The sequence below is a fragment of the Gnatocerus cornutus genome, chromosome 9, assembly GCF_029298725.1.
Source record: "Gnatocerus cornutus isolate USDA-ARS CGAHR chromosome 9, icGnaCorn1.1, whole genome shotgun sequence".
Taxonomy (NCBI): Eukaryota; Metazoa; Arthropoda; class Insecta; order Coleoptera; family Tenebrionidae; genus Gnatocerus; species Gnatocerus cornutus.
The window spans coordinates 12,233,434-12,251,023 of record NC_142241.1 but is presented as its reverse complement, the minus strand read 5'-3'; the positions used below and the strand labels follow the sequence as shown (position 1 = coordinate 12,251,023).

Below are 17,590 nucleotides of genomic sequence, written 5' to 3'. Positions count from 1 at the left end.
AATTATAGAATCCAGGGAAAATGTCAAAAAAGAATTTAGAAGATCCAAAAAATTCAAATACTTAGAAAAAATAATCAAATAAAAATTTACAGACTACTTATTTAATCAAATCCATAGAGGATCGTCAAATAAGTTCAGAAGACAATCTTCAGATGTCATTTATGATTCATGTTAAATTTGTGTATCACAATCTTGTAAAATGTCTTTTTGGCCCATAAATTTAAATTTTTCCCTTTATAATTCCAAACATATAATTCGCTATCTCAATCTAAAAAAGTCCATTCAACCTCCAGATATTTATTCGATATCACCTTTATTGTAGTTTCCGGTGACAAACCTTCCAAACGTGCTATAATTAAACCTTGATCCTGACATTGTTTTCTTTCTCTTATCAATTTTTTTCCGATCCGTAACCTCATCTGATGTGTCATAACACGGTTATTTTTCCTAGTGTAATTGTATGCATCATCTTTCCGTATTCGTGGTTTTAAACGACTTAATAATAAGTTCCTTCCTCTCAACAGAGCGCTGTCAGTTTATGTTTTTAATTTAGCGTACTCCATAAAGATAAACAGAATTCTTTTTTGGTGGCAAAGTGTGTCACTTCACTTTTTGGCACGCGAAATCTAGGAACTGTTTACTTTAGGTACTACAGCGAATAAAATTATATAATACCGCCTTTGATGATTCGACGAACCCTTTGGCACGTTATCAATGATATTTACTTCAGAGTACAAAACTGAAATGATTCAAATGACGTCGATCAAATTTTCCGTTGCTAAAATGAAGAAGTTGCGTCACAGATGTGACAACTGTTTATTCAAAAATTAGTACAAAGATTTTGATAAGTAAGATAGGACAGGTGTTCTTTACAACGACATAAAAGTGGAATTGTTGATTAGACAAATTTATGCGTTTATTGATGATATTGCTGTTTATGATGAAGATATTAGTTGCTAATTGATTTATGCGTTTTTGTGGTTATAATGTTGTAGTAATTTAACATTTTATATTTCCACCTTTTTGATATTTTATGACATCATTTGAAATATTTTTGTGCGAAGGTCTGCATGCGGGAATTATGAATTTTGCAAGGTTATTATCTCTATTATTAATTAGGTGTTATTACGTTAAAATAACAGGTGTATAAATGTTATATTTGTCATTATTCATGTAAATTAACAAATTGACTGGTTATTTGGCACGATTATGTACACAAAGCACGTAATCACACTTTTGATCCTTGCTGAGCCCACAGGACTCATCTCGCCTCTTACTTTTCCGGAAGCTCTTTTTTTTTAAAGCTCTACGCAAAATTCGAGCGTCGGTTCACTGTCTTTGCACATCTCGTTTCCCAGAACATCGGTCTATTCTAAACGTAGCAGAGGGGGATTTAAATACTGAGCAGCATTGACTTGAGTGACTTTAGTAAGCAGTTTCGTGCAAGCTCGTTGAACGGCTCGGTGCTAAGCCAAGAGTTCAGAGTCGCGACTTTGCAGTTTCCACATTGTTGAAATAAAATTTTGTTATGTGATTTTTATGTGAAATAGTGCAAGTGTATCGTCAATTATGGTTGTGAATAAAATAACGATGCCTGCCCAACCACCAAACATGAATATGCGTCGTGTTTTCTTGAACAGAAAGGTAATTTGAACGTTTTCGCGCCCGTTATAAACACATCCACGTAAACAGAAGTTTATGGTTCCTCTGCAAATAAATCGATCGATTCCGCGGCGATTTTTTGATAACGTGGTGGAACAAAGACTTGCGAAAATCACGAGTTTTACGATTTTGAAGAAATTGTTTATAATTCCCTAGAGCGTAAATATTTACGGTGGAGTGCTAAGTACGCAAGCCGGATTAAAAATATCCGCATTTATGGGAAGTTGTCGCGGTTGCTATCACTATTTCAAACGCGATTGAGAGATTGGAGTTATCACGTGAATTGCGTAATCTTGATCATTGCGGGGTCACCCGCTACATAAAGTTTTCATTGACACATTGTTACAATGTTCCGTTTCAAGTTATTAGTGCAAAGACAGAGAAGATAGGGGAGATCTTCGCGAAATAGAATGTAAGACCCATTAAATTGCAACCAGTTATGAAGGACTTCTTTTGTTGGATTATGTTTCCTCAATAAATTGTCCAACCAACGTGCATTAGACGCATTGTTATAATGCATGACTATAGAGAAAGGGTTTTATTATTAGAGCTAAAAAAGCCCAACAAAGGTAAATTTTAATGTTACCAAACGTGTTTCCTGACTCAACACGAAAGCTTTCAAGCGTTTCGAATTTTAGGAATTCGGTTCAGGATTTACATTATTTATTTGTGTTTAAAGCTCCGGTTCCGGTTCCGAAAAAAAGGAATTACATGCACCAAATTACCGGTTAATAATGAAAGAAGCTCATTCATTTGATGTGAAAACGAAAATGAAACTTCAAACGAAAGTAGAGTACGGGGGGAAAGAAAGTGAAGTTTGACGTGCAATTAGTGGAGATTTTCAGTGAAACTTAGTTTGTTTTTTTTTCTAAGCACTTTGTAAATGCACAGATTTTTAAGATGTTTCAAATTTTCTTGATTTTTTAATTATTATGATGATCTAAACTTACTTTATTTTTTTCCAATTGCTCGAACAAATCCGCAGATTTTTTAAATTCTTCAAAATCTTTAAATTTCGTTTCTTCCGATTTATTAGACTGAGATTGTATTTTTAGTTTTCCTTAAAATTCACTTTTTAAACACAGAAACAAGATATCGTCCAAAAATAAACAGAATTAAGAAAAAGACGATTTTTTTAAATGCTGCAGCGACAAAAATTCTTTCAATTTAAAATCTTTAATTTCGGCAAAAAGCTCGAATTTTATAAAATGGCAGTATTTTCTTGTAGATTTGTTCCTTCTAAATACAAAAACCATTTTTTTAAACGCTGACACAGTGTAAAGTCTTCCAATTTAAAAGCTTGTAAAATGAAGTATGAAACAACAAAAAATCCGAAATGAAGAATATAATTTGACCCAAAATTTCAAACGTCCAAGCCCGCTTAAAATATGTTCGCTCGTATTTTCCGTCGTTATGACAGAACCCATTTTATATCTTTCATCCTGGAACATTTAATTTTTACTTCATAAAATTCTCCGTTTTCTGGGTTAATTACGTTTTGAAACGCAGATTTACGGTGACAGCGATGCCCATCAGAGGTGAAAATGTGTGCGTTTCTCGCTTCTGAAATCCGTTTGGAATTTGCGGTGCTCCTACCTGAAGGGGTTATAAAATTAGGCCTTTGTGCCATTTTTCGCGCCTTTCCTCTACCTGCTCCTAGATCCTACGTAGCAGCAATTTGTTGTGGCTTGCGCCTCGGAGACGATAACTTAAATCGCTATAATCTGCTTAAAAACAGCTTAACGGGGTGAAATTAAAGAAGTCTTGTTGGTAATAGGAGAAACCGTACAGATGTCCGAGGTCAAAGTATTACTCGCGATAGCACAGAAGGAAAATTTACCTTCTTTTCCGCGTAACAACTTGTTTATTTTTGGATCAGACCATCAGCTGCCTCGCGTTTCTTCCACTTCTTCGGGTTGAATGTAAAGTTTAATTGAGCCTTAGCAAGTGATGTGTTTAATTTATTAAGTATTACGAGAGACAAATTGAGTAAATTCCATTTTTGTTTTTAGCCGTTGAACCGTGATGTATAATTACATGTAAATGAACCAAACAAGGACAGTGGAGAGTATGAACAATAACGTAATAAAATCGGGTTTTATAATTAACTGTCAGCTACTCGCCTACGCAAAGTACTTACATATTAATGGCGCCCGCATTATACAAATAATACAGATCAAAGAAAAACACGAATCTTTCTAAATCAGAGAAAATGGGTCAAAAAATTTAGAAACATACATCTGGTCCAGGAAACATGCCAACCGGTGCCACATTTTATCATCTATGCAAACAACGAATTCCAATCCACTAAATCAATTTAAATCAATTGATACAGATTTGATTAAGGTCAATCGAATTGAAGACATGAATGGTGCAGTTTCTCAACACCTACAACTTGAAATGTAGAAATTATTTCAAGAAATTGAATCATTTTCTATTTACCTTGTTACCTTAAAAATTGTGCGCTAATTACTACTTCAAACATCACCGAAATGCAAATGTCCCCCCACGTTTCCTCTGTAACAGCGAAATTATGAATTATTTATTGTTTTTGATTAAATGTAAAACAGTTCCATTGATTCGTTCCTGTAACCGTCATGAATCAGTTTTATCGTCATGACCCGTGAGTGCACTCAAACATTCAGTTATCTCGTCATTCTTTTGTGGTATTTGTTTAAACAATGACGAATGGGCAAATTTACCTTTTGTGGAATTCATGCATTGCCACACACGGAATTTTGGAGGAAAGGGAGCTTTATATTCATTTTCATAACGTGTGGGAAGAGATATTTTAATTCCTTCCGTAATTTATGCACCAGGTGCACTCTGATGGGACACCACAATGTCAAACTTTTTTGTTTTATTCTAAATAATTTATTTTCACAAATCTATTTGTCTCTCCAACGAGGTTGAGCTTCATAATTAATTTCATAGCCGTGCCAAAAGGCGAAATTCAATATTCTAATGTATTTTGACGTCCCAATTTTCTAATTTTATCCTGCTAAAACGGAAGAAATGGCGTTGCGAATTTTAGGGTCAAATCCGGCAGTTACCAGGCCAGTATTCAAATCCGCGAAAACAAGAATACATTCAGCGGACTTAATCCTTTTTGGAACATCTGGATGCCAAATTTTTAATAATAATTAATAATTTTACTAGTTTTGACGCTAAGGCAGTTTAATAACTGTGTCAAATTTAAACATTTTGGAACCACAAAGAAAATTGTTCAAATTTTTTTTTTCCAAAAGGAGTAAAAAATTGCGACCATTTTTATAAAATTTCCATAACTTTAATAGTTTTGGACCGAAGACAATTAAACTTGCAGGAGTTATTTGTTGAAAGTCGCTTATTAACTGAGAGGAATTTCAAAATTTTAGAACAAGAAATGAAAATTTTCGAAATTTTGCTTTTGGGGGTCTAAAAATTTCGACCATTTCCAACAAAATTTCGTAATTTTTGTAGTTTTGACACCACGATAATGAAAATTGGGGAAGTTGCAGCTTTTGAAATTGCAAATAACTGCGCCAAATTAGAAAACCATCGACCCTTGGAGAAAATTTTTAGAATTTACTGTTTTCTCAAAAGGAGCAAAAAATTTTGACTAATTCTAAAAAAATTTATAACATTGTTAGTTAGACCGAAGACAATTAAACTTGCAGAAGTTATTTCTTTATAGTCGTTTATTAACTGAGAGAAATTTCAAAATTTTAAAAGAAATGAAAATTTTAGAAATTTTTCTTTTGGGGGTCTACAAAAATGTCGACTATTATAAAATTTCGTAATTTTTGTAGTTTTGACACCAAGGTAATGAAAATTGGGGAAGTTGCAGCTTTCGAAACGGCAAATAACTGCGTAAAATTAGAAATTTTTAGAATTTTTTGGTCTCTCAAAAGGAGCCAAAAATGTTGACTATTTCTATAAAATTCCATAGTCTTTTATTAACTGAGAAAAATTACAAAATTTTAGAACAAGAAAAGTAAATTTTAGAATTTTTACTTTTGAGGATTTACGAAAATTTCGACAATTTTTTAAACGAAACGAAAAGGCGCAAAAACCGATTAACCGTTGATGGGCGTGAAATGACCTGTCGGTTCAAAATTAGTCATTTCTTTTAACGGTAGTTCTCCGTTTTTCATATTCTACTTTCTCCGACTTCTGTTTAACATCCGCCGGTGGAATAAGAGTGTTTATTTGAAGAAGTGCACCTTCAACAGGTGATCGCAGTACCAAAACATTCGCTTTTTGAAATGGCAACGGTTTCGAATTCTCGTAACGATTCCGGGGAACAGGTTTGAGTTGTTTGTATTCATCATCGAAAATCCGCACGTTAAAATATTAGTCATCCGCTTTTTGCAGAAAAAATCGTTAATTGTCCGAGTGGTAACCGTCGGGGTCAATCAGCTGGTCAAAACCGAACTCCTTCGAAATATCCGAGGAATCCGGATGATTCATTCATCTCACTTAGGAATGAGTCATTCCTCCATTGATAACAGGATCTAAAAATACTATTATGATTGTGTACGTTGAGCTTTACTTACATAATTATAAATTTAGGGACTCTTCGGATTCCTGGCATTCCACAAAGCTCGACAATAGAATGACGAAACACGCCGGCGCGGTCTTTCTTCCGCCAATATTTACGTTCCGTTCCCGTTCCAAAACAATCCTGCAGCTCTAATCAGGATAATCTGAATTCACCATTCCCATTCATCGTAGTATGCCGTGGGTGCTCGCGATCGAGCCGGCCTTGTATAAACACATGACTGTCTGATTTTCAGTCAGTCATGGCTTGCTTGTTTTACACATGATCGATTTAATAATGCAGTGGTAACAGTGCGAATTCGCAATCTTACAAGGTAATTTTTATTTATTAAAAATCTTTGTGATAACGCTTGACGAATCGTAATCCTGGGAGATAATTCGAGTCTTAAAATTTCGAGAACAGGTAGATAACGTCAGTTGAGTTTCTTACCTGTGTTGAAGCGGACGTGGCGCCATGTGAATTGTGTTAAGTTTTTGAAAGTTATGTTAACATGTACTCGGCCGTTCGAAGACCGTTTTCTTATCCCTCAAAAGAACAAACTTCGGTCAAAGACATGATTCAGTTTTTCCGATCTAAAGAAGGGGTAGGTTTTTGGGTTTTTGGGTTTTTTTACCGGAAACTTGTTGATCGTGGGTGTACCAACAACATTTTTTTTATTGTTTTGGCAATGACATTCCAAACATTCTTAATGCATCATGATTAAGATACACGTTAAATTACTGCACTATTACGAGCGCTTTTGATATTTTCGCTCAAAAACGTCACGTTTGGCACTGGTGCAGATGATCCAAATATAAAAGTAACGAAATTAAATCGGTGTAACTATTATCTAACGATAAGTCAATCGAATTTCCCTTTTAGAGCCTCAAAAGCGCGGAAGTCGCTACTAAATTCATGGGTATGCACTAGCCCAATTACACCATTTCGAAGTTTTATCAGTTGATACCGCATTTACGCATTTGAAACGCCACCTGATTTTCTAGGACATTGTTATTTTTGTTAGAAACTCGTTTGAAGGACGAGGAAGACACCCACACCAACAAATAACTTGAGAAAAACTGTAAATAAGACAAGATTCAACTTGTATTAAACAATGTTGTGACATCATGATACGACGAGGATTACGTTTTCATTCATACGTAACTGGTGAATTGTTTAGTGACATCATTTTACTAATAATAGTTCGTTATATCGACGAGAGGTCGCGGGTTTTCTTGTAATAATCGCTCCATTAACATATAAATAAGATAGTGGGACATAAAGTATGATTAACATTTGTGCCATCAGCGAGTTGCCGCGATAGCGCGGCGCGTGGATTCATGCTCCCGCCAAAATTTCGGACCTCCGGGTCTCCAAACAATACAATGTGCAAAATCCTCCCGATAAATCTCAATGATGGCAAGAATGGGGTCGACAATCCGGACAGAAAGAAACCCTCGTAGATTAAGACGCGATAAACATCTCTATTGATTGACTAACGGAAATCCGGTTGGGAAACCTCATCAATTCGATGACAAATCTTCGCATTCCTAATTAGGAAAGTAATAATGGAAAGTTCTCTCTACCTTTCCATGGATAGAACTTATCCTGATAGTCTTATAAGAGACCAAATTTCCCTGTTCCCACTTATCGGTATTTGGATTTAGTCTGTAACCGATTGTGAGAAAGTCTCGATATATTTTTGTTGTCTTGCAGATGGCGACGGATTTGTCGGTCGACAATACCAATGGAAATGAACATCCTCCAATGATGACTATAAAAAATATACCAAGGTCGACAGTCGCCACATCCTCACAGGTAATGTTTCCTTTGAAATAATTAAGAGGCGCACTTTGTGGAACCACGACACAAGCCAGTGGTCCGCGACTTTAAATATTTAGATTTTGGTTATTAGTACTTCTTGTCGTACCTTGAAAACTCGTGTTAAGGTCACACTACTTCACTGATAAGACAAGTGTTTACTTTATCAAAACTATTGTAGTCAAGTCACTTCTTATTTATTTACACTACGATTATCTCAAACTTCTTATTCTCACATCTAAATATTTACGTCAGTTGGACACAATGTACCATAAAATTGGCCCAAAACTAACCGTTTGAGTTCGTAGTAACAACTGGAGAGTGTCCAACGTTTCGTTGCAAACCTATTTATATCAATAGAATCACAACACTGAAAATACGCCATGTCTCATCAACGGACCTTTTAAATTCAGTTACAGACCAACTCACAAACTAGTACGACAACGACCCGCGTGAAGACTTCGACAAGTTCCACGAGCACGCAACGACTACACGTGACTTCCTCCGACCTGAAGGCATCTAACATGAAATCTGATCTGGTTGAACTGAAGAACAACCTCAACGACATGAAGAGTAGCATTTCGAATTTGCAACAATTCAAAAACTCGTTCGAAAATCTCGTCGATGCCGATGACGACATGACGGAAATCTCACAGCCTTTGGTCACTTTCCCGGACGACACGCCGGTACCGTCGGAAATCGGCTCTCCGACCAACACGATGGACACGGTGAAGTACGAACAGAAGACCATGAATAATTTCAAAAAGACTAAGGTAAAAATGGGCGAAATTCCCGATGACGGTGATTCAAACGGGGCTAATTTTAGGACGAGTTTTCTAGAAATAGGCAGAGCTGGTGCCAAATTATTTCGTGACGATTGATTTTATTGATAACGTTCTGTGAATTACTGATGTCGGGAACGCGAGAAGTATTTATATTATCTGAGATTATTGATACTATCGGACATTGGAACACGAGAGGAAATGTTTGATAAGACTCTTATACAGTTCTTTGAAATTTAATTCAAAGTTTGATCGATCTTGTTCACTTTTTCTGCGAACTAGGTCGGTACTTTTACACGCAAATCGTGAAATATTGTAGGTGGAGATTACCTAGATTTATGGGAGTTTTTTCTTTGATAGGATTAGCATAATTATGTATTTGGACACGTTTAACATGCTTTAAATAAATCTGTTCTGGTTGACTTGGCACAGTGATCTAATCAAGCAAAGCCAAGTTTTGGGGCTGATGGACCGATTACAATTTTCTTCATAATCCTTTAAGTCAACCCACATTTTGAATACTAAGTTGTAGGAATGAAATATCAAACAATTCGTTTATTTGACATTGAAATGTTTATGGCGCGATGGAATTTATTGTTTTGTGGAATTTAATTCTCACAGCAGTTCTGGTATTATGATTTCGGATAAGATAATCCCTAATCTCGATAGTGTCAACAATATTTTGCTTTGGCTGTTGTTAAAAGCATGTTTTTCTAATTCGCAAATAAATATTGCCGATATCATGTTACATCCGAACATTTGGGAGTTGGAGCATCATTTTAAGTGCAATTTTACATAATGAAATATTTATAGCCGGCAATTAACATTTCGTAACTGCAGACTAATTGGCCACAGCTGATATAAATGAGTAATAATTATCGGTTGTTTGTGTTATTTATAAGCAATTCATTTTGTCTGTTTACTTTCAAAAACATGTTGATCTTGTAGGTTGTGAAAGACGGATTCAGCGCCGAAAAAGAAAGCGCAAAATGTGCCGAAATGAAGAAAATCCAAGCCGGAGACCTCTCATACGAAGAAAACAGTGCGGCAGCTGCTTCCCGCGCCCGACTAGAAATCGATGGAGTTTCAGCGGAAAAAAGCCAAATGAAAGCCAAGGTAAATTTAACAAACGACCCATTTCCACTGATATGGAGATATCAGGACTAGCCCTGCAAACCTTGGCCCCTAGAATCGCTATTTAGGTCATTTGAGACAACACTCCTTTCGGGTGTGTCGCATTATAAATGTAAATAGATAAAAATTACCGCCATAAAGACATTTCAGTGCGAAAATCGACCCAGCAACCGTGAAAATCACGATATAATTGCCACTTTATCGTGATTCCACCCACTCGAAATTGGTCCCTAAAGTTTTGTTGCCTCGAGCAAACAATCGATACAGTGGTGCGCCACTGGCGTCGAGACGCTCGTCGTGACCTCAGTACCAATGGTGTTCACGCAATGAGCCGTATCGCGGTCATTTTTATAAACAATTCGAAAAATCTCCTGAAGTGCTCCCATGTGGCTAATATCAATACACGGAGATTCTTAGTAAAGGTTCGTTCAGTTTTCACGTTCCAGAAATTCGCCTTGACCTAAGGCGTTGGATATTTTAAAGAATTTTATTACGCCATTACATTAATATTTATGGTACGATCGGTAATAATTTACTAAACGTGTGGCTGATAGAGACCAGCGATTATAAAGTTTGAGCACCTGTACGCCATTAAATGCGCATGGAAAATATGATAACTACGTCAAAGGTCGTGCTCCATATTTATCTCATTATTTATTTAAAACTTTAACGCAAATCGCAAAAATACGTTTTTGTTGTGATTCACTTGCGAAGCGCGCGGTTATTTTGGGACTTTTGCATTGTTGGTCCTGCACTTTTCCCGAGTGCTAATTCCCACTTCTCTCATAAATTAGAGTGTTTAAAAACCGAAGTTAATACGTAGCAGGAACAAATCGCAAATAAAACATGGCAGTTATCCAAACCCATTGCGTATTTTTACACAGTTGATAGAGTTTTGTCAGTCAGGTCTATATCTGTGTTGGGCAAGGAGTTGCCGCCTCCGTTCGGACTTTTTTGGCAAATTTTGGGCTCCATACATGTGAAAGTGTAGTGAAATGTCGGCACCGTGGCCTGTCCGGAAAGGTGCTTTCAAAAGCACGGGGCAAAGTGACACGCCGCTCACTAAACCCAAACTCAAGCTCCACATTATGAAAAACGTAAAGATTTCCATCATTGCTCTTTCCTTGAAACTATTTACGTACTCATGTTAATAGTTTTATGGAACTCACTAATCTCAACATTGCTCAGTTTTACTGCTAGTGTCGCAAGTGGTAGTAGTTTCCCGAAAATTTTGACAAAATTATGAAGATTTGTAGCGAGGCTCAAAGTGGTAATCTTTCCCTAAATAATAATTAACAATTGTGATGAAACGTTTATCATTGTTCCACATTTATTAGCGCTTATCTCACCATAAAACACGACTCCCGTCGTTAATTGTTTTTAAACAGTATGCATAAATTTGTGCAGGAGGCGAGATCGTTGAAAGCCGGAGATCTGAGCCAACAAGAATCCAAAAATATGGCTCACACGAACATGAAAGTTACAACGGATAAATTTACAAGCGAGCAAACGGCGATGGAAAGTCAACAACAGCGTCAAACCGTCACTTCTAGTGGAATTTTCAATCAAGAGAAGCACAGTTCGTCTAGTCACTCAGTTATCACCACCACCACGAAAGGAATCAGCACGGCTGCCTCGTCAATGGTACAGTTGCCCACTAATTCAATTTAATTTCGCTAATCACAGGTTTTACAGTTTCATCTAATGAATGGTAGCACGAAAGAAGAAGAGATTCTCAACATGACGTGCGACGATTTAGAGCAGCTCTCAGTGGCGTCCAACCCTCAAGAGGTCGAACAAGCGATACACAAATACTCCATGTATCTCGATCAATCAGTTAAATGTCTGCAGAAGAACGAAACAATCAACGCTCCTGGAATTCTCGACAAGATCAACGACGTGATGCAGAAGGCATGGGCTGTCCCGACTCACGGTCACGAATTGGGGTACTCCTTATGCAACGCATTGCGAAACTGCGGAGGCCTCGACCTCCTCATCACCAACTGCACTAAAACCGACAGCAGCTTGCAATTCTCAAGCGCCAAACTCCTGGAGCAGTGTTTGACAACCGAAAATCGAGCTCATGTCGTCGAGCACGGCCTCGACAAAGTGGTGAAGGTGGCTTGTCAGTGTACGAAAATGGCGAATTCTGTGAACCACTCGCGCGTTGGTACCGGCATCCTCGAACACTTGTTCAAACACAGTGAAGAAACCTGTAGTGATGTGGTCTCGTTGGGAGGCTTGGACGCCCTTCTCTTCGAATGCCGAAAAAGCGACGTGGAAACGTTACGACACTGTGCTGGAGCCCTTGCCAATCTAAGTCTGTACGGAGGCACCGAAAACCAAGAAGCCATGATCAAAAGAAAAGTTCCCATGTGGTTGTTTCCACTGGCTTTCCACAACGACGACAACATCAAGTACTACGCGTGCTTAGCCATCACTGTCTTGGTCGCCAACGCCGAAATCGAAGCGGAAGTACTCCAATCCGGTACTTTGGGCTTAGTAGAACCCTTCGTCACCACGCACAATCCCTCCGATTTCGCCAAATCTAACCTTGCACATGCTCACGGTCAAAGCAAGACCTGGCTCAAACACCTCGTTCCGGTGCTCAGCTCGAAACGAGAAGAAGCCAGAAATCTGGCAGCTTTCCACTTCTGCATGGAAGCGGGAATCAAACGCGAACAGAACAACACGAATATTTTCGCCGAAATTGGTGCTATTGAATCCTTGAAGAAAGTAGCAAGTTGCCCGAATGCTGTCGCTTCCAAATATGCAGCACAAGCCTTAAGACTTATCGGGGAAGAAGTCCCCCATAAGTTGAGTCAACAAGTGCCTTTGTGGTCCGCTGAAGATGTGGAGGAATGGGTCAAACAAATTGGATTTGCTCAATATGCACCTAGCTTTGTAGAAAGTAGAGTAGATGGAGATCTCTTACTGCAGCTAACGGAAGAGAACTTGAGGGACGATATTGGACTGACGAATGGAATCAAAAGAAAACGGTAAGGAGAATATTAATGTTAATCGACAAACAACATCTAACATCTTCGTTTGCAGATTCACGAGAGAACTGCAAAAGCTCAAAAAAATGGCAGATTACACCTCCCGCGACACAGCCAACATCAACACCTTCTTGCAAGCAATGGGGCCAGAATTCAGTATTTACACTTACAGCTTGTTGAACGCAGGCGTGGAAACCAAAGACGCTCTCCGAAACATTTCCGAAGACCAACTACTAAACGAGTGTGCAATCTTAAACTCCATCCATCGCTTCCGCATCATGGAAGGCATCCGACAGTTAGAAAACGGTTTTGCCAACTCCGCCGAAGACAACTTAGACAAATCTCTGGATGTCTTCGTCAGTTACCGAAGATCTAACGGATCACAATTAGCTAGTTTATTGAAAGTTCATCTCCAGTTAAGAGGTTTCAGCGTCTTTATTGATGTGGAGCGCTTGGAAGCTGGGAAGTTTGATAATAACTTGTTGCAAAGCATCCAGAAAGCGAAGCACTTCTTGTTGGTGTTGACGCCGAACGCTTTGGAGAGGTGTAGGGGAGATAATGAGGGCAAAGACTGGGTACACAGAGTAAGTTTTCCCATAACAAAAAGAGATTGTTTTAACACCAAATTTTCAGGAAATTGTGGCAGCTTTAGAAGCTCAGTGTAATATAATTCCGATCATTGACAACTTCCAGTGGCCTGAGGCAGATGAGCTTCCGGAGGATATGAGACAAGTGTGTCATTTTAACGGAGTTCGATGGATCCATGACTACCAAGACGCCTGCGTGGACAAACTAGAAAGGTAATATTTGAAGCTAAGTGGTAGCGACAGGATCTAATTAAAAATTTAGGTTCATGCGAGGAGAATTGAACATGCGATGTATCGATAAGTTTGGGAAAGGAGATATCACACCAGGAACTCCAGCAAATCCGAGTTTGGTCCGGCAGCCCCCAACTTACCAGAGGATGCACAGCAATGACTCTGGAAGTGGTAAAAGCTCCGATAAGGATGTGAACGGCAATACGGGATTGGCCAGGGACTGACTAGATGGTCCCCTTGCCTCGGGAACTCCTACTCCGCTGCCTCGGTAAGATTTTGATAAGCTAGTTTTGGGTGATGCATCACTTGATTCTAATTCCTTAAATGCATGGTGCTTCGTCCCCCAAAACCTTATAACACACCGTTTTCTATTAACAAACCCTTTGACTAACATAAAGCTCAGTTCTTATTTGCAGGTTTTATAAGACGGCTAGTCCTTCACGGAACTGGCTTATGAACACAAACCGGTATCCCCGTGGATTACCTCCGCAATATCCCTACACTCGAAGAGGTTCCAATACTCCAGTAGCGTCGATTGTGGCTGGTAAGCCACCGACACCGAATAGATCTCGTAGTTTGGATGGTCTTCTGGACTCAGAGCCACCAAGTGCAGCTGCAAACGCAACTATAACTGAACAAACTCCGTCCGAAAATACGAAAAGTTGTGACGATTTAGACAAGGATTACAATAAAAGTCAGACTGAAGACGAATTTAAAATTAGTGTCAAGTCGCAAAGCATGGACAATGACTTGGACAGTGCCGACAAAGTGTCGTTACAAAGCGGTTCCAGTGATTCTAAACGAAAACGAAATTTCATGGATCGATGTGTTAGTAAAGTGAGATCTCTGATTAAAAAGTAGTTCTTCACTATTGTGTAAACTATATTAGTAGATAATTATTATATTTTCATATACATGATGTATAAGTGATACGATTTTATTTATTAATGTCCTATTTGTTGTTTATAAATTGGTAGATTCGGATCAGCCATTCGAATCTACCACACTTTGTAAAGTTGCTTTCTAAAAACACGCACAGGCGAAGAATCGTGAAAAGCAATTTTTATCTTTTGATGGCAACTAAATTACTTAGTACAAAATTGTGCTTTTAAATGAAATGTGATTATAATGCAGCCTTTCAAGTCAGTGTAAACTATTTTTGGACATTTTTTAGACTTAAGCGTTATTCGATTTCTTTATGCAATATATTAACATTATATTTTATCAATTTTAAATGTTTTAACGTGTATATTACGCCAAGACTTGCTTAAAACAACAGTATTGGTGAATATCGAAGTTTTTACAATGCATCATTGCCTTTCTTATTGTTCGATAATATCGATGTGCAGGATTAACACTTCATTAGTAATAATAAAGTTGTTTTTTATGTTAAATTTAAAAATATATTTTATTAAGAGACTGGATTTTTTATTAAAAAAAAAAAACTCACCACGTAATCACCGCACACAAGCGTCTCCGCTACATTCTTAAGAGACACTGAACTAATAAAACATGAAGTCATTGTTTATAATGGGGGATAACGTAATTCCTTGCGCCGCAGGACGCGCATAATGTTTTTCAAGTTTGAGGATTTTTGATCGGCCATAACTCAGTTATTTGTTGTCGAATCTGAATTTAAATCCCAGATTTGGAATCTGCGTAAAATTCTGCGTACACTGATGTATAACAACTTAAGTTTACTCTAAAAATTAAGCGAGATATCGATATCAGAAGTTTGGCATAGTTTTATTCACGATTTTTTGCAAAAATTTGCAAATTTCGACTGTAGAAAAATAAAAGAATTGTTTCTTATGTAAAAAATCGCGAGAAAAACGATGGCGCAAACCGCATCTCAATATCTGAAATAGTTTCCGAGATATCAAGCACGAATTGTTTTGAACATTCAAAAATTTGGCCCTCTGGCGACAACCCAAAATTTCAAACGGCGATATCTTGGTTATTTGTGGACAAAAATTCAAAAATTCTTATGTTTTTGGATTCAGCGTGAAATTCTGCGTAAAATGAGACCCAAATTTGTTTAGTTTGCTTAATAAATAAACGAGGTATTGGCCAAAAACTGTTTTGAAATCATCATTTTAGGGTGATTTACAACCAATGTTTTCAAAGTGAAAACGACGTTTAATAGCTTTGAATTATACAGCAGTCGAAAGAGGAGCTCAAAATCTATCTACTGGCCAAATTTGAGATCCATCGGTCAAATAGTTTACGAGTTATGGCCAAAAATAAAAAAAATTAAAAATTTTCATCGTTTGAGTCGGATTTTTTTTTCGCGAAAAATCGACTATCGAATTTTGGGCTTTTGAGAACATTTTCTAACGTAAAATGAGGCGAGAAAAACAATGGCGCAAACCGCATCTCAATATCTCTAATAGTTTCTGAGATATTTAACTTTAAAAATTACGAAAAATGAGAAAAAATGAAAATCAACTATCCGAAATTTTGATCGGCCATAACTCAGTTATTTGTTGTCGAATCTGAATTTAAATCCCAGATTTGGAATCTGCGTAAAATTCTGCGTACACTGATGTATAATAACTTAAGTTTACTCTAAAAAATAAGCGAGATATCGATATCAGAAGTTTGGCATAGTTTTATTCACGATTTTTTGCAAAAATTTGCAAATTTCGACTGTAGAAAAATAAAAGAATTGTTTCTTATGTAAAAAATCGCGAGAAAAACGATGGCGCAAACCGCATCTCAATATCTGAAATAGTTTCCGAGATATCAAGCACGAATTGTTTTGAACATTCAAAAATTTGGCCCTCTGGCGACAACCCAAAATTTCAAACGGCCATAACACGGTTATTGGTTGACAAAAATTCAAAAATTCTCATGTTTTTGGATTCAGCGTGAAATTCTGCGTAAAATGAGACCCAAATTTGTTTAGTTTGCTTAATAAATAAACGAGGTATTGGCCAAAAACTGTTTTGAAATCATCATTTTAGGGTGATTTTCAACCAATGTTTTCAAAATGAAAACAACGTTTAATAGCTTTGAATTATACAGCAGTCGAAAAAGAAGCTCAAAATCTATCTACTGGCCAAATTTGAGATCCATCGGTCAAATAGTTTACGAGTTATGGCCAAAAATAAAAAAAATTAAAAATTTTCATCGTTTGAGTCGGATTTTTTTTTCGCGAAAAATCGACTATCGAATTTTGGGCTTTTGAGAACATTTTCTAACGTAAAATGAGGCGAGAAAAACAATGGCGCAAACCGCATCTCTATATCTCAAATAGTTTCCGAGATATTTAACTTTAAAAATGAGAAAAAATGAAAATCAACTATCCGAAACTTTGATCGGCCATAACTCAGTTATTTGCTGTCGAATCTGAATTTAAATTCCAGAATTGGAATCTGCGTAAAATTCTGCCTACACTGATGTATAATAACTTCAGTTTACTCTAAAAAATAAGAGAGATATCGATATCAGAAGTTTGGCATAGTTTTATTCACGATTTTTTGCAAAAATTTGCAAATTTCGACTGTAGAAAAATAAAAGAATTGTTTCTTATGTAAAAAATCGCGAGAAAAACGATGGCGCAAACCGCATCTCAATATCTGAAATAGTTTCCGAGATATCAAGCACGAATTGTTTTGAACATTCAAAAATTTGGCCCTCTGGCGACAACCCAAAATTTCAAACGGCCATAACTCGGTTATTGGTTGACAAAAATTCAAAAATTCTCATGTTTTTGGATTCAGCGTGAAATTCTGCGTAAAATGAGACCCAAATTTGTTTAGTTTGCTTAATAAATAAACGAGGTATTGGCCAAAAACTGTTTTGAAATCATCATTTTAGGGTGATTTACAACCAATGTTTTCAAAATGA

The 17,590-nt window shown here is 37.1% G+C and overlaps 1 protein-coding gene across 2 annotated transcripts; it reads left to right on the top strand.

Annotated features, from left to right (window-relative positions):
- Window positions 1-6,674: 6,674 nt before the first annotated feature.
- Sarm (sterile alpha and armadillo motif) lies at window positions 6,675-14,246 on the top strand. 2 transcript variants are annotated; one of them, XM_088044808.1, is made up of 10 exons: window positions 6,675-6,788; window positions 7,901-8,002; window positions 8,419-8,778; window positions 9,736-9,903; window positions 11,329-11,565; window positions 11,617-12,920; window positions 12,976-13,504; window positions 13,554-13,720; window positions 13,770-14,006; window positions 14,155-14,246. In XM_088044808.1, the coding sequence occupies exons 1-9, from the start codon at window positions 6,696-6,698 to the stop codon at window positions 13,960-13,962; spliced, it is 3,153 nt and encodes a 1,050-aa protein (XP_087900934.1). In that variant the 5' UTR covers window positions 6,675-6,695; the 3' UTR covers window positions 13,963-14,006; window positions 14,155-14,246. The 2 variants fall into 2 exon arrangements, with proteins under 2 accessions (XP_087900934.1, XP_087900935.1); XM_088044809.1 differs by lacking the exons at window positions 6,675-6,788; window positions 7,901-8,002; window positions 8,419-8,778; window positions 9,736-9,903 and adding an exon at window positions 10,820-11,018.
- The last annotated feature ends 3,344 nt before the right edge of the window (window positions 14,247-17,590 follow it).

What these genes read in the sequence shown, in the direction of transcription:
- Sarm (XM_088044808.1), top strand. Translation starts at nt 6,696, where the DNA reads ATGTACTCGGCCGTTCGAAGACCGTTTTCTTATCCCTCAAAAGAACAA. An exon ending in CAGTCGCCACATCCTCACAG is followed by an intron (nt 8,003 to 8,418) that starts GTAATGTTTCCT and finishes TTTTAAATTCAG; the next exon opens with TTACAGACCAACTCACAAAC. An exon ending in GCACGGCTGCCTCGTCAATG is followed by an intron (nt 11,566 to 11,616) that starts GTACAGTTGCCC and finishes CAGGTTTTACAG; the next exon opens with TTTCATCTAATGAATGGTAG.